The sequence below is a fragment of the Hyaena hyaena genome, unplaced genomic scaffold (genome assembly GCF_003009895.1).
Source record: "Hyaena hyaena isolate Hyena2069 unplaced genomic scaffold, ASM300989v1 scaffold_579, whole genome shotgun sequence".
Lineage (NCBI taxonomy): Eukaryota > Metazoa > Chordata > Mammalia > Carnivora > Hyaenidae > Hyaena > Hyaena hyaena.
The window spans coordinates 714,402-738,879 of record NW_024081207.1 but is presented as its reverse complement, the minus strand read 5'-3'; the positions used below and the strand labels follow the sequence as shown (position 1 = coordinate 738,879).

Here is a 24,478-nt window from a genome sequence, read left to right as displayed (position 1 = left end):
GCTAAATAATGCCTGAGAAAAAGCATTTAAGGCGGTTAGGGGATGATTTAGCAATGGCAATAATATGGACATTTGAGAGCTAAGAGGAGAGAAGCAGAAAGGGAGCTGTCACAGAAGCCAAAGGAAGAGGGTAGTTGCAGATAAAAGTGGACTGCTAAAGGAAGCCATGTGTTTTTGGAAGACACCTGGAAGACTCCCTCCCCTCACCTGAAATCCCTAAATACACATCCTAGGCTTTCTCCCTATATAAAGGACTGGGCATTCTAGTAAATATTCTAGTGATTGTCTTCCAGGGAATTGAAATCTTGTGGAGATTGGACTTCGGAGTCCAAGGTGTCTGCACCACTCCTTATTCCCTATCTGTACAGATGAATGAATGAGGTGCAGTCAAGGTCACAGATTTGAAAAGAAGCAATCTTTATTAGAACAAAAGGCCACAGAACATGAAGACTTAGGGTGGAGAAAGTGAACTAAGTCAAATGTCCACTGACCACTTACGGAATGCATTTCTCTACTCCAATTCAAGGAAGTATAACAATTTGATTACTTAGTCCTCCTCACCATCTTCACTTTCAAAGGGAGTGTAAGAGGTCAGGAGATTGGCCAGAACAGACTTCAGAGTCAGGCTGGAGGGGTGGTTTGTAATGGCCAGATTTCGTCCTCCTGTGTCTGCTGAGGTGGGACTTCTGGCTGCAGCCTTGGCCGCATGTCTTGCACACATAAGGCTTCTCCCCCTGGTGTGTCATCTGATGTAAGACGAGATGTGACTTCTGGAGAAAGCCCTGGCCACATTCCCTGCACACACAAGGTTTCTCTTCTGAATGTACCCGTTTATGTGTGATTAAAGCTGACTTGTTGCCAAAGCCTAGTCCACACTGCCTGCACGTGTAAGGCTTCTCCCTCGAGTGTTTCCTCTTGTGCCTGATGAGACCAGCCTGGTGACTGAAGCCTCGCCCACACTCCCGGCACACGTACGGCTTTTCCCCTGAGTGCGTCCTCTGGTGTGCCACGAGGTTTGACTTCTGGCTGAAGCCTCGCCCGCACTCCGCACACACCATGGGCTTTTCCCCTGAGTGTGTCCTCTGGTGTCTGATGAGGTTTGACTGCTGGCTGAAGCCTCGCCCACAATCCTTGCACACGATGGGCTTATCCCCTGAGTGTATGTTCTGGTGTCTGTTGAGGTGGGACTTCAGACTAAAGCCACGCCCACACACCCCACACACGTAGGGTTTCTCCCCGGTGTGTGTCCGCCGGTGGGAGATGAGGGTTGAATTCTGGCTAAAGCTGTGTCCACACACTCCACAAATGTAAGGCTTCTCTTTGGAGTGTGTCCTCTGGTGGTTGACCAGGGTCGTCCTCTGCCTAAAGCAGCGCCCGCACTCCTTGCAGGCGTACGGCTTCTCCCCCGAGTGTGTCCTCTGGTGCGAGATGAGGTTCGACCGGTCGCTGAAGCCCAGTCCACAGTCACTGCACACGATGGTCTTCTCCTCTAAGTGTGTCCTCTGGTGTCTCACGACGGCCGACTTCTGACTAAAGCCTTTCCCACACTCCCGGCACACATAGGGCTTCTCCCCCGAGTGTGTCCTCCGGTGTATGATGAGGTTTGACTTCTGACTGAAGCCTCGCCCGCACTCACTGCACATATAAGGCTTTTCGCCCGAGTGTGTCCTCTCGTGTATGATAAGTGTTGACTTCCGGTTAAATCCGCGGCCGCACTCCCTGCACACGATAGGTTTCTCCCCCGAGTGGGCCTTCTGGTGCCTGGCAAGGCTCTTCTTCAGACTGAAGCCCTTCTCACACACCCCACACACGTACGGCTTCTCACCGGAGTGAATCCTCTGGTGACTGAGCAGGTTCGTCATCTTGCTGAAGCCCAGTCCACACTCTCTACAGTTGACCGTCCCGAATCCTAAGACTTCTATCCTCTTCAACAGTCTGTCCTCTTCCTCACGGTTCCCTGATGGAGCGGGGCTGGACTCGATTTCCACCCCTTTGATGCTGCTCCTGGAGCTAACTGGTTGCCTTTGGGGTGGCCTGGAGAACGCTCCTGAAGTCCTTTTCTTTGTCTTGCCAAACAAAGGCTTGGCGCCTTCTCTCACTTGACCCTCTGCTTTATCACTCCAGGAATCTAGATCAGAGGCTGGCTGCCGCTGCTTCTGGTCCCCTGGGCTGGGGTCCCCTGGCTCCACATGAGTTTCTGCACACAAGCACGTGAAGACCCAAGGGGGATGGTTGCACAGCATGTGCTGCATGTGGAATTTCTGACTGGGAAAATCCGAAGGGCAGAAAGGACACAGGTGGAGTTCTGGCTTTCGTTCTGCTACAGAGAGAGAAGTCAGAGTCAGAACTGAGACTCAGTGGGACAGCCTGAGCAATTCTGCCTAGTCTGACGGGGAGACCTAATTCCCTGTTCTTCAAAATGCTTACAATTGGAGTGCTACCTGGTCAAGACTTCCTTTAAACGACGTACTTTTCCAGGCTCGTAAAACCCATTCCCGGGGCACCTGGGTGGCTCAATCAGTTAAGTGTCTGACTTTGGCTCTGGTCATGATTTCACGGTTCATGAGTTTGAGCCCTGTATCGGATCTTCTGTCTCCCTCTCTCTCTGCCCCTCCCCCCCTCACATGTGTTCTTTCTCTCTCTCAAAGAGAGAGAGAGAACCCACTCCTAAGCCTCTTCTATGTAGCCAGCTATAAAATATCACAGGTGGTTCTGGCTCTTTATTTTATTATTTAAAAAATTTTTCTTTTTAGGTTTATTTTTTTGTAATCTCCACACTCAACATGAGGCTTAAACTCCCAATCCCGAGATCAAGAGTTATTTATTCCTCTGACTGAGCCAGCCAGGTACTCCTCAGCTCTTTAAATAGGGCCAATATGCAACAGTCTTCCCTACTTACAATTAACTTCAAACAACCACCCATGTGATATAAATCGTGTCCACAAGTATTTTCTCTGACAGAAAGAGATCTAACCAGAGGACCCATATGTAAATGTCATGTCTTTCCTTATTTCCCCATGAGGACAAAGGGACAGATGGAGAGAGTGGTCATTCAGGTTGGAGAGCCCCTACTGTAGGAAGCAACATAAAATGGTTCAAGAAATTGTGCGTGGGATGCCTGAAGTTGCCCCACTCACTAACAAATATTTATTAGAGGATGATGACTTTGTGCCAGAATTTCTACAAGGCCATAGAACACAATCTAGTCCCCCACTGACTTAAAGATGTTCCTTCCTGGTGCCCCTGATCAGTTTAAGCCCAGTTAATTTTCAGAATGAATCTAAATAAAAATTTTTCCCAGAAATCAATATAGATTTCTTCTTACAGCACCTCATGTATAGATGTTAACAGTGAATGTAATTGCTTCCTCAACACTGGTTCTAGTCATCTGAATGCAACAACTAACCAATTTGAGAAACCAGGTATTGATTGTACTAGACCAACTTGAACACAATTTTCTTGATCAATGAACCAAACTTTAAAAACTAACTGCATATACATTTATATTCCAGTATTCTATCCTATACAGGATGTTACTGTATTTGGAAATGGGGTCTTTATTTTTCTCTAAAATTTTTAAAAAAGTTTATCTGTTTTGAGAGAGAGAGAGAGAGAGAGAGAGCGTGCATGCACACAAGCGGGGGAGGGGCAGAGAGAAGGAGGGACAAAATCCCAAGCAGGCTCCACACCAACAGCATGGGGCTCGAACTCACAAACTGTGAGATCATGACCTGAGCTGAGATCAAGAGTCGGATGCTTAACCAACTCACCACCCAGGTGCCCTGGAAATGGGGCCTCTAAAGAGGTAATTAAGGTTAAAAGGGATCATAAGGATAGAGGCCTTGTCCAATGTGTCCTTACCAGAGGAGGAAGACACAGCCTTACACTCAGGTGAGGATGAAGGTGTGGAAGGGAGGCCATGCCAGGCAATGCAAACACCGCTTCAGGAGTTAGGAGAACAGCCGCCTCCTTTCTCTCCTTGCCCGGAGCTGCCTGAAGCCCCGTGCTCCATTTGCCCAGCCTTCCCCACTCACCTGGACAGGTGCCTGGTGGGCATTTTGCATCCTCTCTCCAGGTTTCCTTCCCTTGCTCCAGCTGGGTGATAAGTTTTGGTTTAGAAAATGGAATTCCTGTTCACAGGAAAAGAAAACAAGGTGGCTGGAGGTTATCGGCTCAAGAGCCAACTGAGAAAGCAAGATGGCTATGTTACAAACAGCCTAAAACGGCCAGCAGCAAGAATGTGAGTCCTCAGAGATTCCAGGGCTTACCTAGTGAGACCAGGTTGCTGTAGTTTTCCAGCATCACCTCCCTGTACAGGGATCTCTGAGCAGGGCTCAGCAGCATCCACTCCTCCTGGCTGAAATCCACAGCCACATCCCTGAATGCCATGTGTGCCTGTAACAGAAAACACAGTCCTGCTCACTGAGGAGCCAGCCTTGCCATGACTCAGTGAGAGGAATGCAGAGGGCTGCCCTGTAGGAAATAGGTGAGCTATTAAGATTCTGCCTTTGATGGTGACCCTGATGCCGTGTGTTAAACATCTGTTGCTATCCAGCCAACAACACTTGTGAATCTACTATGTTCAAGATCTTGGGTGAGCTGTTTGGATAATAAATGCAAAAAAGATTACCTAACTTTTAAGAACTTTAAATTTAGGCAGAAAGAATAAATAACATATAAAAATTAAACAAAAGTAAAGCCTATCAGAATTTAAACGATTAAATATTACCAATCATGTTAGTATTGAAGCATCTGAATGACTACAGTTCATACAACTCAATAATGGCACAGACTAAACTATAACTCAGTCCTTTCCCTAAACCCCATGGTCCCAGGCGTCCTTGGGTCTGAGAGGCACAAATGGGTCATGGTGAAGTGCATGGACTTGAACGTACTGCCTGGGTTTGGGGTTCACCTCTGAGGTCAACAAGTGAAATGTAGATAATACTACATTAAATTTATGGCCCCACACTGTGTATGCTCAGGGTGGACCTTCTTGGCCACTCAACCTACAAATTCATCTCTACATTTTTTCTCATTCCCCTGCCCAGTTTTACTCATCCCCTTAACACTATTTAAAAATGGAGGACACAGACATCAAGAAAGGTGTCCTGAGGCAGCCCCAGGAACTTATCTTAAAGGATGGGTAGGAGTCAAGGGGAGAGGGAAGTGCTAAGTATTCCAGGTGAAGCATGCTGGGAGCAAAGAAGACACTGTGAGCAAAGGAAGGAAGGAAGCCACAATGCTGACAGGGAAGACAACCCAGGAGGAATAAAAGGTAGAAATACAGAATAGGTAGAGTGTAGCAGCCTGTAGAATTTTTAATTTTTATTGTAAAATACACATAACAATATTTTACTCTAGCTACCATGTTAAATATACATTTTAGTAGCATTAAGTGTACAATCGTCACCACTCTCCGTCTCCAGAACTTGTTCATCATCCCTTGCTGAAACTGTAACCATGAACGAATAACTCCTTCCAAACCCTGGTAACCACGATTTTAGTTCCCATCTCTATGTATGTGGTTATTCTCCATACTACAAATAAGTGGAATTACACAACATTTGTCCTTTTGTGGCTGGCTAAATTCAAGGTTCATTTATGTAGAGGCACGAACTCAGAATTTCCTCCCCTTTCAAGACTGAAAAATACTCTATTTTATGTATATACCGTTCATCTACTGATGGACAGTTGGTTTGTATTCACCTTTTAACTACTGTCAATAATTCTACCTCACAAATTGGTGTATAATGATTAGTTTGGGTCCCTGCCTTCAATTCTCTGGGGTATATACCCAGAAGAGAAGTTGCAAGAGCCAATAGTAATGCCATGTTCACTTTTTTCAGGAACCCCTGTTTTCAATAGCAACTGCATCATATTACATCCCCACCAGCAATGCAGAAGTGTTCTAATTTCTCCACATCCTCACCAACACCTGTTGCTTGTGTTTTGCTTTGGTTTTTTGTTTTGTTTTGATGACAGCCGTCTAATGAGTGCAACGTGATATCTCATTGTGGACTCAATTTGCATCTCCCTAATGATTGGTGATGATAAGCATCTTTTCATGTGCCTATTTGCCATCTGCATAAATTCTTTGCAAAAATATCTTCAAGTTCTTGGCCCATGCTTGAATTGGGGTGTTTGTATTTTTGGTGTTGTTGGGTTACAGTTCTTTATATATTATGAATATTAATCCCTTATCAGGTCACTTATTAGATAAGTGATTTGCAAATTTATTTGCACAAAAGTTTTAAATTTTGATGATCAATTTATCTGTTTTATTTCTTTTGTTGCCTGCGTTTTTTGGTGTAATATCCAAGAAATCATCACTAAATCCAATTTCATGAAGTTTTCCTCTTGTTTTTTCCTAAGTTTTATAGTTTTAGTTCCTATCTGTTTAGGATTTTGATCCATTTTGAGTTCATCTTTGTATATGGTGTGAGGTAAGGGTCCAACTACACTCTTTCGCATGTAGGTATACTGTTTCCCCATAATACTGTCCTTTCCACATTCAATGGTCTGGTACTCTTGTCCAAAATCATTTGACATAAGGATTTATTTCTGGGCTCTGTTCTGTTCCATTAGTACATAATTCTGCTTTTATTCCAGTACCACACAGCTTGGATGACTGAAGCTTTGTAGTAAATTTTGAAATCAAGAACTGTAAGCCTTCCATGTTTGTTCTTTTTCAAGACTGTTTTTGCTTTACAGAGTCCCTTGAGATTTCATATGAATTTTAAGATGCACTTTTCTATTTCTGGAAAAAAAAAGCCACTGGGATTTTGGTAGGGATTGCACTGAATCGACTTGGGTACTATTGTCATCTTAACAATATTAAAGTTTCCATCCATTAACTTGGTGTCTTTTCACTTCTTTAATTCTTTCAGCAAGGTTTTGTACTTTTCAATTGACAAGTCTTTCACCTCCTTACTTAAGTTAGTTTTTAAGTATTTTATTCTTTTTGATGCTATTGGAGGTAGAAGACTTTTCTTAATTTCCTTATTGGATTCTTCATTGTTACTGTGTAGAAATGCAGCTGATTTTTGTGTGTTAATTTTGTATCCTGCTATTTTGTTGAATTTGCATATCAGTTCTACAGGTTTTTGTATGTCATCTGCAAACATATAATTTTACTTCTTCCTTTCTGATTTATATATCTGTCTGCCTACCTGCCTTCCTTCCTTCCTTCCTCCCTCCCTTAACTATTCTTGCCTACTTGCTCTGGCTAGAACTTCCAATACTGTGTTCAACAGAAATGGCAGAAGTGAGCATATTTGTCATATTTAATCTTACAGAAAAAGCTTTTAGTCTTCCACCATGGAGTATATTACATGAGTTTTCCACATATGGCCTTTATTATGTTGAGGTAGTTTCCTTCTATTCCTAGTTTATTGAGTGTTTTTTTCATAAAAGAGTGAATTTTGTCAAATACTTTCTGCATTAGTTTAGATGATCTTAAGGTTTTTGTCTTTCATCTGTTAATATGATATATTCACTGATGTTTATATGTTGAAGCATCCTAGCATTCTAGGACTAAATCCCACTTGGTCAGCAGGATTCTTTTAATATGCTGTATAGTTCTATATAGCACATAGAATTCTTTTACTGCCATAGAAAAGCATATAACTCTTTTAATATGCTGAATTTGGTTTGCTGGAATTATGTTGAGAATTTTGGCACCCACACTCTTAAGGGATATTGGCCTGTAGTTTTCTTATTGTCTTTGTCTGGCTTTGGTATCAGGGTGATGCTACCCTCACAGAATTAGCTAGGTAGTGTTCCTTCCTTGTTTTGGGGGAGAAATGCTTGAGAATTAGTGTTTTTCTTTAAATGTATGGTAGAATTCACCCACGAAGGCATCATGTCCAGGGCTGTTCTTTGTTGGGAGCTTTTGATTACTGATTCAATCTCCTTACTAGTCTATTAAGGATTCCTATTTTTTAATGATTCTTTCTTGAGGTTTTCTTGTTTCTAAGAAGCTGTCCATTTCATCTAGGCCATCCATTTTGTTGGGGTACAATCATTCATAATAGTCTTGTGTAATCCTCATTTCTGTAGAATCAGTAGTAATGCCCCACTTTCATTTCTGATTTTAGTAATCTGAGCCCTCTTGTTTTCTCAATTGAGCTAGTTAAAAGTTTTGTCAGTTTTGGTAAACTTTTTGAAGAATCAATTTTTTGTCTTAGTGATTTTCTCTATTATTTTTCTCTTCTCTATTTAATTCTGTTCTAATCTTGATTATTTCCTTACTTCTGCTACCTTGAGGTTAGTTTGTTCTTCTTCTGGACTCTTAAGATGTAAAACTACATTGTTTCCTGGCAATCTTTTCCTTTTCAATATATGTATTATAGCTATAAATTTCTCTCTTAGCATTTGTTTTGCTCTATCCCATAAGTTTCAGTATGGGATATTGTATTTTGTTTTGATTTGTTTATATTTTTTAAAAAATATTTGTTTCTTTTGAGAGAGGGAGAGGAATGCAAGAGCAGGGGAGGGAGGGGAGAGAGAGAGAGAGAGAGAGAGAGAGAGAGAGAGAATGAATCCCAAGCAGGATCCACGCTGCCAGCATAGAGTCCAACATGGCCTCGATTCCATTACCTGAGCTGAAATCAAGAGTCAGATGCTCAACCAACTGAGCTACCCAGGCACCCCTGTTTATAAGTATTTTCTAATTTCCACTCTGATTTCTTCTTTGGTCCACTGGTTGTTCAAGAGTGTGTTTGTTTAATTTCCACATATATGTGAATTGTCCACTTTCTTTCTGTTATTGGTTTCTAACTTCATCCCATTGTGAGAGAAGATACTTTGCATATCTTTTAAATAAGTCTATTGAGACTTAATTTGTTGTCTAACAAATCGTCAGTCCTGGAGAATGTCCCATGTGTATTTTGTTGTCAAGCAGAGTGTTCTGTATAGGCCTATTCTAGTTGGCTTATTGTGTTCTTTAAGTCCTCTATTTTCCTTACCTATCTTCTGTCTGGTTCTTCTATTCATTGTTGAATTGCTTCATGTATTTTTGAGAGTCTGTTATGAGGTATGTAAGTATGTATAATTTTTATATTCTCTTACTGCACTGAACTTTTTATTAACATATAATGTCTTACCTTTTGTAATCTTGTTCGGCTGAAAAACTATTTTTCTCATATTGGTATAGCTGCCTCTATTCTCTTTGGGTCATTATTTGCCTGGAATATCATTTGCCACCCTTTTGCTTTCAATTTATTTGTGTCTTTGAATCTAAAGTGAGTCTCTTATAGACATTGTATAGTTGGATCATAAGTTTGTTGTTGTTGTTATACATTGTGCAAACTCCTCTTTTTTGGCTGGAGGGTTTAGTCCATTTACATACCATGTAACTTCTGGTAAGAATGGACTTCTGCCATTTTGCTATTTGTTTTCAACATGCCTGGTAGCTTTCCTGAACATCATTTCCTGCATTACTGTCTTGTTATTCAGTTGATTTTAGTACATTAAATTCCCCTCTCATTTCCTTTAGTGTACATCCTGTATCTATTTTTATTATAGTTATCACAGTGATTGAATTTAACATCCTAAAGTTATAAGACCCTAATTTGAACTGGTATCAGCTTAACTTCAATACACAATTCTTCTCCCATAGAGCTCCATCTTCACCTATTGTCAATATTAAAGTCATAAAATTACACCTGTATGCATTGTGTGTCCAAAAATATAGACTCATAATTGTGTTTTTCATTAAGACATTAGTCTCTTAAATCGTGCTGAGAAGAAAAAGTGTAGTAAGCCAAAATGACAATAACACTACCTTATTTAAGTGCAGATTTATTTATTTTTACTGTAGAACTTTATTTCTTCATCTAGCATCAAGTAACTGTCTAGTATCCTCTCTCTACTACCTGAAAGACTCCCATTTGCATTTCTTTTTTTTTACATTAAAAAAATGTTTTAATGTTTTATTTATTTTTGAGAGAGGGAGAGACAGCATGAGCAGGCAAGGGTCAGAAGCAGACGGAGGTACAGAATCTGAAACAGGCTCCAGGCTCTGAGCTAGCTGTCAGCACAGAGCCCAATGAGGGGCTCAAACCCACGAACCGTGAGATAATGACCTGAGCCTAAGTCGGACACTTAACCAACTGAGCCACCCAGGTGCCCCTCCCATTTGCATTTCTTGCAAGGCAAGTCTAGTGGCTGCAAACTGTATCACCTCTTAGTTTTCTGGGAATGTCTTGACTTCTCCTTTACTTCTGAAGGACAGTTTTGCTGGATATAGAATTCCTGGTTGGCAGTTTTTTCTTTCAGAACCGAATATATCAACCCGTTGTCTTCTGGCTTCCAAAGTTACTGATTAGAAATCTGCTGTTAATTTTAGAAGACACTTTGTATGTGACATGCTGCTTCTCTATTGCTGCTTTCAGGATTCTCTGTTGCCTTGGACTTTCAAGGGTTTGATTATGATTAGCTTGTATTGTGGTGTGGGTCTCTTTGATAGTTTATCCAACCTGTAGTTTGTTGAGTTTCTTACTTCCTTTTTATGTTTTCTCTTTATTGATATTTCCATTTTGTCCTAACATATTTTTCTTGACTTGTTCACGGCTTAGAGAATCTTTAAGACAGCTTTTTAAAAGTCTTTGTCTAGTTAAGTCCACCATCCAGCCTTTATCAGGGACAGTTTCTATTGATTTAATTTTTTCCTTTGAATGGACTGTACTGTCCTGTTTCTTTGTATGCCTCATGATTTTTTTGTGTGTGTGTGGAAAACTGGATATCTGAATCTTATAATATGGCAACTCAGATTCTCCAGTATCTTCTGGATTTTAAAACTGCCATATAGCATATGCACGGAGATTCAGCCTAAGCTGTAAGCTAAGGGTTTTCTCAAGTCTTTCTTATGCTTTTCTGATCCTGTGCTTTTCATAGGCATGCATGGTAACTTTCTAAATACCCTGAATGTGCAGTTGTTTTGGGTGTTCTAGTCTTGAAATGTCTGGCTCCAAAAGGGGAAATAGGGCAAAAATAAAGGGGGGGGGGGGGGGGCTGCCAAGATATGGTTCTTTTTAAAAAAAGGTTTTTTTATGTTTTATTTATTTCTGAGAGAGAGAGAGAGAGAGACAGCGTGAGCAGGAGAGGGTCAGAGACAGAGGGAGCCACAGAATCTGAAACAGGCTCCAGGCTCTGAGCTAGCCGTAAGCACAGAGCCCGACATGGGGCTTGAGCCCATGAACTGCAAGATCATGACCTGAGCCGAAGTTGGACACCTAACCAACTGAGCCACCCAGGGGCCCCATGATATGGTTCTTTAAATTCCCTATTTCAGCCAGTAGGGGTTGTACCAATGGTGCCCATTTCTATAATCAGAAGTAGCATTCAGAAAACAGATCCTGCATATTTGAAGGAAAAGGTCCCTGCTGCCCACCCTGGCTTCCACAAGTTGTCAAACTGCTCCAGAGTCACATGCATGGATATCTACCATGGGGCTGGGGGTGGGTGATGGCTACTGAACTAAGATCTGAAACTGACTCTCCCAAGCCTTCCTTTGGAAGCTACAAGCATTCAACTAGGTTCCAGAGTTCCAACATAGTTACTTCAGACAGATTCTGCCAGTACAACTAACTGTTGTCTAGGTGGGGAGTCAGATTCTGGGTGCTTCCCGCTTCATCATTTCCCCTGACATCACTCTCAGCGTGGTAAAGTTTTAAAGCTGAAAAAAGCCTGCCCTATAGAACTGTGTGTGGTTCAGAGTTAGCCACTTGGTGAATGACTTAAGTCATGGGTAGAACAGGCTTCAGGTAAGGTAAGTCATGCCTCTAGGAATAATGCTTGATTCTGCCAGGTGCCATCAAGGCAGTCAGGATAAGAGAATGTGTCCATCCTGAGACAGCCAGTATGGAAATACAGAAAACACTCACCATTACCCTGGCTTTCCGGGACCCTGTGGCCATTTTTCCTGGTATCCCTAAAGAAGGATGATATCTCAGAAGGCAGATCTGGGTAAGGAAAACAGAAATGAAAGGGTGTCAGGTGGAAATGCTCTCCCCATGAGTGAGGCAGGGCCTCACTTGGGGGAGGGGGGAAGAGTGGCATGATAGGGAATGTAACAGCCTGATTCTCTACCAGGGCCCCGGAAAAAGGTCTTGAGACCTAGGCCTTCAGCAGAGTCAGTTCCAAACTCTCCTGATCAAAACAAATTAAATGTAAAAGGACATTTCTGAGGCCATTTTTTGGCAGTAGGTGACGTTAAATGCAGCATTATGAATTTGAAGGGTTGAGAAAATGGTATTCTGGTTGTATTTCATTTATGGATGAAAATGATTAAAAACATTTCAGAAAAAATGAGACAAAAACAAGAACCAAGATTGCAACATGGTGATGGCTGCTAAAGCTGAGGCTTTATTATAATATTCTTGCTTCGTTTGAACATGTTTGAAATTCTTCCATTAATAAAAATTATTTTAAAATTCTTAAACACCACCAAAAAAGTTTCTGCAATATGTAAAGCATTAAGAAGTGTTAAATCAAGATGATGTACGTAAGAATGGTCATTATGCTATTGTTTCCTTTATTTTTGAGCTTTCCCATTAAAAAAGCAAAAAGTATACAATTTTTCATTGGATAGCCAGGACAGAAAACAAAACAAAACAAAGCACTTTGTTGACAACAAAATCCAAAGCGATACCTGGGACAGAAACTGGCAAGAATGAATTATCAGTTCTAAAAGAATTAAGTATTACAACTCAGATTAAACTAATAAATATTATGACTTGGATGAAGTGGTCAGGAAAGAAATGAAATAAAACTGCAAACTGCTCATAAGGGAAGTCAGAAGACATTTTTCAAGAAATGTATTTTTGTGGTTTAATTTCATTCTATTTAATATACATGCAATTAACATCTGTTTTAGTGTTCAAAAGAACCCAGAGTAGTCTGAAGATTATAAAGAAAAAGTTCAGTTCTCTTTCTGGACTCTGCCCCAGGCCCACATCCAGGTAACTACTGTTAACTATTTCATGAGTACTCTTTGATTTATAATTTTGTCTCTTCATTTTCATTCATATTTTGGTACATGTGCAAATAATGTCACTTTCCTATAAATAAAAACCATCTGTATTATTCTTTGACTTATGTGCATTTAATACGTTAGGGCTATGTGTACACCAGTGCTCACAGACCTAACTCAATTCTTTTATTATTATTATTATTATTATTTAAACATTTATTTTTGAGAGAGAGAATGCGCAAGCAGGAGAGGGGCAGAGAGAGAGGGGAACAAGGATCCAAATTGGGGTCTGTACCGACAGCAGAGAGGTGAGGCTCAAACTCGTGAACTGCAAGATCATGAGCTAGCCAAAGTTGGAGGCTCAGTCGACTTAGCCACCAGGGACCCCTTATTTTTTATTTGAGAGAGAGAGAGAGAGTGCACAAGTGGGGGAGAGGAGGGAGAGGAAGAGAGAGAGAGAAACTTAAGCAGGCTCCACACTCAGCACAAAGGCCAACCTGGGGCTCGATCTGATGACCCTGGAATCACGACCTGAGCTGAAACCAAGAGTCAGACACTCATCTAGCTGAACCATCCAGGTGTCCCTACTCCACTCTAATTGATAACTGCCATACTATGTCCATCAGCAGACCACATTTTCTTTAACATAGTACTCCTCGGTCAATGGACAGACTGTAGTGTTTATCAATGGAAACCTAAAAGCAATACCTTTTTGCAAACATGTCAGTATTTCTGTATGAGTGCTAAAGGACTGGAATTACTGAACTCAACACTGAACATATGCTTACACTGCCAAATTGCCCTACAAAGGCCAACCAATTTACAGTCCCAATGACCACACAGTAAGTGTGCCCCTTTCCCCTTGATTTGTCCAAGGGATTCTTCAGGTAAGACAACTATAGGGAAACAGCTGTACACATACAAGAGCTTAAGGAATTCTATAGCTATGAGCTCTTTGTGAGGAATCTATTGAGAGATGAATGTTGTTAGACATAATAGGACAGTACATGGGAAGCCATGTACAGAACTGATGGTGAGCATTTAACGTACATAATTATAGATCTAGCACTAAATGGTGGGTAAGGGCAGGGCAGAAAAAATATATACTAATGATATATTATTGCCTATGTGTCCAGATAAAGCAGAAATGCCACTAAAATGGGAGAAGAGAAAAGGGAAGGGGGAAGTAGGAAAAGTTTACTGAATGTTGCATGAAGTAGGTAGGAGTTAAAGAGAAAACGAATGAAACCACAGAATTTCTAAAAAACAATGAAAACACTATGGATGTGTGGGATTCATTTAAAAGAGTGAGGTGAGGGAAATGGAGAGCTTTAGATATTTTAATAAAGACAAGAACACAAATTAATGAGGAGAAAAAAGTGTGAAGAATGAAATCTTAATTTCTTAAAAATTAGTGAAATAAACACAGCTATTTTAGGAAATGAGAAAGCATAAATACTCAAAATAAGAAACCACAAAGGGGAAATACCTGACTCAGTGTTTTGAATTGTCAATGTACTGGGTTTAAAAAAACCCCAAGTAATTGTTTTCACTTGCTTTCTACTCCAGAAAGTAGGAGAAAAACAAAAGCAAAAGTAATTTTTTTTTTTATAGAAAGAACCAGTAGCATTAGATTCTGATACTGAGAACAGCTTGTATCAAACTAACCCTCTTACTAATAACTATAAACCCTAATCAAAATATAAAAAACAACTATTTGAAGACACTACAACCAAAAGCAGTCAGGAAGCAGAGGGGATATAACCTTTGAAAGAAAGGATTCACATGGGGTAAGACCTGCATTAACTGTCTTTTCATCTGAGGGACTCCCCAGTACATGTGGCGTATCGGGAACAGATCAAGAGTCTATGGCTTCCAGACTTCCTCTGCAAACTGTATGGCAAATTCCTAGAAAAGTGGGAGCAACAAAGGATGGAGCTTCAAATCTACACACAAGCCCCTCCTACAGTTGGCTGAACACAGACGACAAGACAACGAAAAGCACAAGTGAATAACAATGGAAGGAAGGTTAAATGAGGTGTGCAGGTGTTGCCTATCTTTACAGGTGAGAAAGACTGAGTTTTGAGCTTGAGCCCAGTCAAGTAAAAGATGGCCACATACCTTAGATAAGCTTCTACTGAAACACAGGTAATTTGCACAAAATACACATCCTTTCAGCATACCTAGACAGAGAAATTCTAGCTTCAAATTGCCTGTAATAAAAATAAATAAGGCATAAAACACTAACCCAGTGAGCTAACTCTTATACCCTACACGCAGCTATTAGGGACCAGAAGAGCAGCTAAGGGGGAAACTACACGAAAGAGAGAAAAGAGGCACTGCATGACTTAATTGATAGAAACAACCAACAGAAAAGAAAAGCTACCATATATGAGAAAATACTGATAGGTCAGAGTACTTATAAAAGAGAAGGGACTTAAAAGGGTAAGTAGAATGAGCATAGGAAGTCTTGGAAAGGTAAAGCTCCAGGGCAAAAGGGGATCATGAGCAAGGAAAAGGCACCTCTCAGAAATGCCAAGATAAAGGGAAAAATAAGCAAGAGGGGAAATACAGGGTCTCTGCAAAACAGAAAGAATTAAAAAGAAGGAGAAGAATATAGTCTCTCATCCTCCTGCAATCCAATAAAGAAACCATACTAGCTATCTACACCGATAGAAGAATTTTCCGGAACTAGAAAATTTCAAAAACACTAGATCTGACAGTTGACTACAGAAATGCAGACGTGCAGTTCTCCTGTATAGAAAACCAAAACAGAAAATAAGAATCCAAAGTTCAGCTAAAGAAAATTCTACCCTCCCCCCCCAAAAAAAGTAACACAGAAATAGCTGTAACAAAATACTCCAAGCTGAATTCAATATCCTCAAACATTTGGGCATATGAGAAAACATCTTGAATCAAAAATTCAAATTTGTAACTATGCTATCAAAATGAACAGAATTACACTTACCGTGATACATTTCCCAATATATACCTGTATCAAATCATTATGTTGAACACCTTAAACTAATACATGTTATATGTCATTATGTTTCAACAAAACTGAAAGCAAAATTTGAAAGCGAAGAACAAAAATGGGCCAAAAAGAAAAGAAACAAACAAAATGAGAGTTGACTGAACTTCAGAAAGAAATGAAACTAAGTTACAGGACACTGAAGAATAGATTGAAATGAAAACAGGATGGGCACTGAAGTGTAGCAGGAAAACCACTTAAGAGAATAAAAATGAAATAAAGAACGGGTTAGAGAGAAAGTGGTTGAAATGGAAAACAGACCAAAAAAAGGAATATCACCCATATAACTGTAGTTCCTGAAAAAGAAAGCAACAACAACAAAAAGGAAACAATATTTAAAACTATAATCCAAGGGGTGCCTGGGTGGCTCAGTAGATTAAGTGTCTGACTTTGGCTCAGGTCATGATCTCATGGTTCATGGGTTTGAGCCCAGTGTTGGGCTCTGTGCTGACAGCTCAGAGCCTGGAGCCTGCTTGAGATTCTATCTCCCTCTCTCTTTCTCTGCCCCTCCCTGACTCAAGCTCTGTCTTTGTCTCAAAAATAAATAAAACATGAAAAAAAAATTTAAGCTATCATTCAGGAAAACTTCAAGAATAGAAGACCTGAATCTAAGTATCTAAAGGGCCTAACTCTGAGTACCAGGGAAGTTTACTCACAACCACCAACTTCAAGGCACCTACTAGAAAAATGGTCAGGCCTTTAAGAACAACAAGAATCCTAAGTGATGATTCCAAGCAAAAAATATACTAGACTTCCATCATAATGATCAAAATCATCATTCAACCATTGGGCAGTGCTCAGAATGTACAATGGTGCAGCCACTATAGAGAAGAGTACAGTGGTTGCTCCCAAATTAAAAATAGAATTATCATATAATCTACCAATTCCACTTCTGGGAATATTTTAAAAGAACTGAAAGCAGGGACTCAAACAGATATTTGTACAGTTATGTTTTGTCTTGTTTTGTTTTTTGAGAGAGAAAGCGTATGTACATGCACCAGCACCAGCACCAGCAGGGGAGGGACAGAGAGAGAGAGAGAGAGAGAAAGAGGGAGAGGTAGAATCTTAAGCAGGCTCCATGCCCCGTAAGGAATGTGAGGCAGGGCTCAATCTCACAACCATAAGATCATGGCGTTAGCTGAAATCAAGAGTTGACATGAGCTAGAATCAAGAGTTGATACTTAACCAACTGAGCCACCCAGGTGCCCTGTACACTTAGGTTTATAGCAGTATTCATAATAGCTAAAAACATGGAAACAATCCAGTGTCCATCAACAGATGAATGGATTAACAAAATATGAAGGGGCGCGCACACACACACACGGATATTAAAGGGAAATTTTTTTTTAAATATTTTTTTATTTATTTCTAGGAGAGAGAGAGAGACAGCATGAGCAGGGGAGGGTCAGAGAGAGAGGGTAACACAGACTCCAAAATAGGCTCCAGGCTCTGAGCTGGCAGTCAGCACAGAGCCCGATGCGGGGCTCGAACCCACGAACCGCGAGATCATGACCCAAGCGAAAGTCGGACGCTTAACCGACTAAGCCACCCAGGAGCCCCAAAGGGAAATTCTCATAAAGGAAGTTTTGACACATGTTACAACATGGATTAAACTTGAATACATTAGGCTAAGCGAAATAAACTTAGAAACAAAAAGACAAATATTGTATGATTCCACTTATATGAGGTACCTAGAGTAATCAAATTCACGTGGACAGAAAGTAGAAGGGTGGTTGAGAGGAGCTCGGGGGAAGGGTAAATAGGGAGTTATTGTTTAATGGGTATAAAGTTCCAGTTTGGAAAGATGGGAACAGTGAGGTGAGGGAAATGTATAGCTGGAGATTTTAAACGCAGCTAACTTAACCAAAGAAAGGAGAAAGCATAAATACTCCAAACAAGAAACAACAAAGGGAAAATAACTATTGAATCACCAAAACACATTTTTTAAAAGTCGTTTAAGAATATTTTTCAGACTTCCATAAAAAAATGTGTACACCTAGATCAAGTGCATAACTTCTAAGGAAATACAATTGACCCTAAATGGTCACAAGGAAATTCTACCAAACTTTCAAACCAAAGAGTCCCAATGTTCTAAATACCATCCCAGAGCACTGAAAAATCAAGGGAACTTCCTTATTCTTTTTATAAAACAACTATAATGTTGACACCTAAACTTGATGGCAGTTCAAAAAATTAAAGATTAGGCACCTGGGTGGCTCAGTTGGTTGATTATCTGACTTCGGTTCAGGTCATGATCTCACAGTTTGTGAGTTCAAGCCCCACATCAGACTCGCTGCTGTCAATGATCCTCTGCTCCCATCTCTCTGCCCCTCCCCCACTTGTGATCTCTCAAAAATAAAATAGACATTAAAATATTTTATGAAAAAAATTAAAAATTAAAGGCCATTATCACTTATGAATTTGGAGCAAAATTCTAGAAATGTCAGCTAAGAGACTCCAACACAACAATAAGAAAATATTTCACCAAGACAAAGTGGTATTCTCAGAAATTCAAAATTGGTTCAATACTAGGAAATTCATTACTATAAAACACCATATTAATCAACAGATCTAAGGAGAAAAACCAAGTGTTTTTATGCATACTGAAAAATTAACAAAACTTATCACCCATTCCTTACTTTAAAAAAAAAGGGTATAAGATTGATGGATTTTTAAAACTTTTTATTTTGAACTAATTTCAGACTTACAGAGAAGTTGCAAAAATATCAATTCTTATATAACCTTCATCCAGCTTTCTCTAATGTTCACATCTTAGAAAACCACAGTACAATGATCAAAACCAAAAAATTAGCATTGACACAATACTATTAACTAAACCACAGTTCTTAATCAAATTTTGTCAGTTTTCCACTAATGTCCTGTTTCTGGTCTAGGATTCAAATGAAGTTCCCACATTGTATTTAGTTGCCACGTACGTTTAATTTCCTCCAATTTGTGACGGTTCCTGTCCTTCCTTGTTTTTCATGACTTGACACTTTTGAAGAATATCCCTCAGTTTCGGATTTGTCAGATGTTTTTTCATGATCAGAAGGAGGTTAGTTCATTTTTGGCTACATTACTTCAGAGTGATGTCATGTCCTTTTCAGTGCACTGCACCAAGGGGTTGATGGTACTCATATGTCCCATTACTGATGATATTAACCTTGATCTTGATCACTTGGTTAGGGCAATGTCTGCTGAGTTTTTATAATTAATAAATATCTTGGGAGAGATACTTTGAGATTATAAAAATATCCTGTTTCTCTTCAAACTTCCACTCACTAATGTCAGCATGCATCTGTGGGGCATGTCCGCAACAGGTATTACTGTGGTATTTACCAAATGACGATGTTCCATTTCCCTTTTTAATTCTAAATGCATTAATTGCTCTGTAAGCAAGTGCTGTCCCTTCTCCCTTATTTTTAAATGTATTTAATTATTTATATCAGTATGGATTCATATCTTATGAGTTATAATAGAATATCATCACTATTTTCTTGCTCAAATTATTCCAGCTTCAAACACTGGGAGCTCTTGCATGTTGGCCTTGTTCCTGCTTTAACCAATAAATGTGGCACAAGTGACACTGTGCCAGTTACTGATTTAGGTCTTAAGAAGACTAGAGAGCTTATTTATGTTCTAGGGAGGCCCAAGATACCATGTAAGAAGTTCAACTCCTCTGCCAGAGAGACCATGCAGAGGCCCTGACACTACATGGAGAGAATGAGGACTCGTTGTCCCAGCTGACCCCAGTCTATAAAGGGCCAAATATGTGAGAGGATGATCTCTGAGGTTCCAATCCACACAAGTCCTTGAGAGACTGTGGCCGCAGCCAGATCTATAACTCACACAGAGCAGAAGAACCACAAAGCTGATCCCAGTAAATCCAAAGACCTGTGAGAAATTATAACATGCTGATTCTTCCAGGCCACTAAGTTTTGGGGTGGTTTTTTTTGCAGCAATCAATCCTCAGAACCCTTCCAGGCATGCTATGGCTTCTCCCTCTTCAACTTACTTAATGACAGTAGCACCTTCCCTCTGGCCCATGTGCCTGCTCAGGTAATCAGCACTAATTCCCCACTTGCGACATGAAGTCCATTATCCCGGCCACTGGCTCTGGGATTCCAATTCCTCCCCATTCCCATACCAGCTGGAGGAAAAGGACAATGGCCACAGTCCCTCCTGAGCGGGTCTGCAGACCCTCTCCCAACATCCCAGTCAGCCTCATCCATTCCTCCCAGAATTGGCTCTGTATACATATGGTTGGACCATTCATTCATTCAGCAAAATGTTTATTAAGCTCCCACTGTACAATAGGCACTATTTAGATACTGGGGATACAAAAGTGAACAAAGAAAAAAAACCTGCCTTCGTTGACATGAAAGTCCAGAGGAGGAAGATGGGCATACTAAATTCATGGAACCAAACACACAGGACGGCAGGGAGTGATGAGTGAGGTGAAGACCAGTAATGCAGGGAAGGAGACAAGTAACAGAAAACAGGGTGGGGTTTTGGAATTATGGTGGTTGGGCATGGCCTCTCTGGAAAGGTGATATGAGTAACAATCTGAAGGAGGTGAAGGAGTGAACCAAGTGGGTAGCTCTGAAAAATGACAGTGCACTGTGGTGGATGTGCTGAGCATTGCAGCAAGAGCCAGTGCACAGTCAAGGTACAAAGTTCACTGTGGCAGGGGTGCTGTGCTTGAGACTGAGGAGGGGAAATAAAGTTCAAGTGTAAATATGGGGGGAGATCATACTCAGCTTTGTAATAGACTGGTTTTGACTTTGACTGGGATAAGAAGCCATTGGAGGGTTTTGAGCAAATGCATGACATAATCTCACTGACATTTTATTTTTTTAATAATTTTATTTTTTTTTAATTTAAATGTCTATTTCTGAGAGACAGACAGACAGAGAGAGAGAGAGAGAGAGAGAGATTGATTGTGTGCAGGGGAGGGGCAGAGAGAGAGGGTGACAGGGGCCTGAAGCAGGCTCTATGCTGACCGGAGAGAATCCACTGTGGGGCTTGAACTCACAAATCATGAGATCATGACCTGAGACAAAGTCAGATGCTTAAATGACTGAACCACCCAGGTGCCCCTGATTGACATTTTAAAAGATCCCTCTGGCTGCTGTACTGACTAATATACTTTAGGAGGACAAGGGAAGATGCAAGGAGATCAATCAAGGGCTCCAGTCATCCAGGTGAGCCACGTGAAATGGTGGTCTGGGCCCCAGGGGAAACAGTGGAGGTTGGAGATAGAGTCCAGATTTGCTTAGTCGGGATGGAGTATAAGAGCAAGAAAGAGTCAAGGATGACTCTAAAGTTTTGAGCCCAAGCAATCTAAAGGAAGGAGATGCCATGTCTCTGCTCCTTATTAGAGCTTATGAAACTCCCTGAAAGAGTGGTCTATACTCCACTTGGGTGTAGCCTTTTTGGGGGAGATGATCAGAGTTTGTTGTTGGACACATTAAGTTTGAGATGCCTAAGAGATACGCAGGAGGAAATTAAAAGTAGACAGCAGGAAACTGGAATTTGGAGAGGAAGGCATGGGTCTAGGCTAAACCTCAGAGATGGCATTTAAGGCCTGAAGAGTAGATGGGGTCACAAGGGAGACAGTATGGCGGGAGAAGACGAAAAGTCCAAGCACCGAACCAGGGCCTTCCACAGTGGGGGTCTGGGAGAAGGGAAGCTGGCAAGATAGAGGAGGGGTGACCTAAGAGATAGGGGAAAAACCTGGAAACCATGTGAAAGGATATTTTAAGGACGAGGACATATGCATCTATGTAAAATGTTGCTGAGAACTGGCTATGGCTTTAGCCACAGGGAGAGCATGGGAGACCTTGACGAGAATGTGTTTCAGTGGGTAGAGCCAAAAAGGCCTTATAGAAATATTTAAGAGATGAAGGAAGGATAGACATGGAGACAGCAAGCAGAGGCACTTCTTTCAAGCTTAGCTCTGATGGTGAGGAAAGACACAGAGCAAGAGCTGGAGGGGGAAATCACGTCACTGCTCTGCTCCCTCCTGCCCTCAGATCAAGGCCACACTCACTAACTTGTCATTGAGCTCATTCCAATAATGCCCAACCCACACCTTTCCAATCAGATCTCCCCTGTGAACTTCCTTTCCAGCCAGCAAGGATGACACCTCTGTGCCTTCACACTGCCGTCGCCCACTTAGTCTAACTGGGTGCCTGATCCTCAAAGAACTACACCACGATCCAGTGGGACAGCTGGACAGTCACAGTGCAGCCTGGGAGCCTAGGAGTCCAGATGGAGTGTTCTGCTGCTGTCAAGGACACTGGAAGTACTGCCTGGGGAAATGCGGGAAAGTTCTACAGTGGGATCGCACCTGAGCTCAGTCAACAGAGCTTCTACTGAAGCAGACAGGCATGGAGAAATCAAAGGGTCATGAATGAGGGTGCAAGGTCTGAAAAACAGTCCCTGTGGAAACTGTCACCCTGACAACGGGCCTTGTTTCCTGAGGATGAGACACTGTAGGGCACAAGATGTCAAAGCTGAACAAAGGAAACTCGCTGTGGTTCGGCGTGCAAAAGGTGAAGGGGCCCCACCTGAAGCTGGACTGTGAGGAGCCGGGGAGTCCTCTTTGCCCACCAGGCCGTCCTCTCTGGGCAGGCAAAGGCTGCAGGGGGCAGAGCAAGAACAAAAAAAAAAGGTTCAGAAGAGTTACAGGAAACTCCCATGCTCCAGGAGGGTAGGGCCTCTTCCTCCTTAAAGGAATGGACCTACACAGAAGAAAAGACTGTGCACAGCTTGCTGGGAACGCAGCCTGCCCTGACATGCTGCTGACACAGAAAAGGAACAGATCCTCTATCAGCTTTGTTCTTAATAAGAATTGTACTTATTGGGCCCTGAGTATATACCAGAGACGGTTCCAGGCACTGTGAGTTTTACCTCATTCTCCTCACCCAGTGAAGTACAATTTATTATTTTCATTTAACAGATGAGAGAATGGACGCACAGCGAGGTCAGTCTCTCACCGGAGGTGGCACAGCTATAAAATGACTGAGCCTGGATGAAATCTGGCTGTAGAGGCCATATTCTTAACCAGTAAGGGTGGTGGTGGCGAATCTCCGTGGGCTGTAAGGATTCTCAGTGTATCCATTAGAAGAATCAAGAATGGTCTAGGGTGATAAGCACTGAATTTGAGCAATGGGTCTATGGAGTTCTATCTACTTCTGTTTGAAATTTCTCCATAATAATAAGTTAAAATGGAACTTAAAATTCCAAAGTCCGTTCACACCAGAGACGTGGGGATCTGTGATTCCTGTAGACAATGACGATCCTCGGGACCTTTGAAAAACTTGCTCAGTGAGTGGACCCTGGCCCGACCTCTTCCTCCAAGGCCGGAACCCAAGGGCGACCAGCCAAATTGAGAGCCTAGGATCGCGCCAAAATGGCCACTCCACACCCAGTGCAACTCGGGCACGTCTGGCCAAGCCAGCCTGCCCATCGTCCCGCCTCAGCAAAGCTGACGGGGTAGCGGACCCGAAAAAAGACGATCAACACCCACCTACCCAAACCCCAGACACCTGGCCCCAGGGACGGCTCCCACAACACCACACCTGGGAAATATCAGACCCCAAAAGCCTACTTACAAAACTCCCCGCAAACCTGGGGAGTTGTGACACCAGCGACCCCCTCTCCCAACATCGTGATTTCGGCCAAGGCCAAACCTGTCCCCACCCACAAGAATCCCTGGACGAAAGGCCCAAGCCCAGCACCCACCACCACTGGACTTCGCCGCTGCGCTTCACCCACGTTCCTCGGAGATGCGCGCCCACACCCCCCAAAATAAGACATCCGGGAGAGCACGGCCTGAGCCACGACAGCGTGTCCCCACACTACCTTCTCTCCGCGCCATCTGCACCGTCCCCAGCCTCAGCCCATAAGACCAGCCTTTCAGGACCTACCTTTCCGCGCCGGGAAGGGCACAGTTGCGGCAAGTGTACCACGGGAGCCTCACTCACCAGAACCATCAAAGAACAAGGGGTCACTCCAGCCACCAGCTGGGGACCTACTTCTGTAGGGCGCCGGGACTACACTACCCAGCATCCTCGGCGTGGGGCCGGGACCACACCTCCCAAGATGCTCCGCGCAATCAGACGCGCAAAGACCTCCCACAGCTTCCATTGGCCTCCCAGGTAGCCGTTTCTGGGTAACGTGCCCGGTGACTGTGGAGAATGATCACTGTGACACCTGGATCTCCGGTATTTTTTTTTCTTAAAACCGCGTTCAGAAAACATGTAGATGGTTCTGGATGAAGCTTCTCGCCCTGCCGTGACCCCTTCTCCAACGCCTCGGGCTCAAAAGACTACACTCCCCAGGGGGCTCTGCTGGGACTTCCTCAACCTGTGCGGACCCGCCTTCCGGTGGGCGGAAATGACGTGTCAAGGGAGGCTTGGTTTGGCTTCTGCGATTGGCTAAAGTCGGCGGCAGTTGTGGGGTGA

At 42.2% G+C, this 24,478-nt stretch overlaps 1 protein-coding gene across 4 annotated transcripts; it reads right to left on the bottom strand.

Annotated features, from left to right (window-relative positions):
* Positions 1 to 393: 393 nt before the first annotated feature.
* ZNF133 (zinc finger protein 133) lies at positions 394 to 24,478 on the bottom strand. 4 transcript variants are annotated; one of them, XM_039256511.1, is made up of 5 exons: positions 23,942 to 24,478; positions 22,580 to 22,650; positions 4,269 to 4,395; positions 4,035 to 4,130; positions 394 to 2,320 (listed from the first exon to the last, which is right to left on the bottom strand). In XM_039256511.1, the coding sequence occupies exons 3-5, from the start codon at positions 4,387 to 4,389 to the stop codon at positions 573 to 575; spliced, it is 1,965 nt and encodes a 654-aa protein (XP_039112442.1). In that variant the 5' UTR covers positions 4,390 to 4,395; positions 22,580 to 22,650; positions 23,942 to 24,478; the 3' UTR covers positions 394 to 572. The 4 variants fall into 4 exon arrangements, with proteins under 4 accessions (XP_039112442.1, XP_039112438.1, XP_039112439.1 ...); XM_039256507.1 differs by lacking the exon at positions 22,580 to 22,650 and adding an exon at positions 11,889 to 11,966; XM_039256508.1 differs by lacking the exon at positions 22,580 to 22,650 and adding an exon at positions 11,889 to 11,966 and having other exon boundaries at positions 394 to 2,317.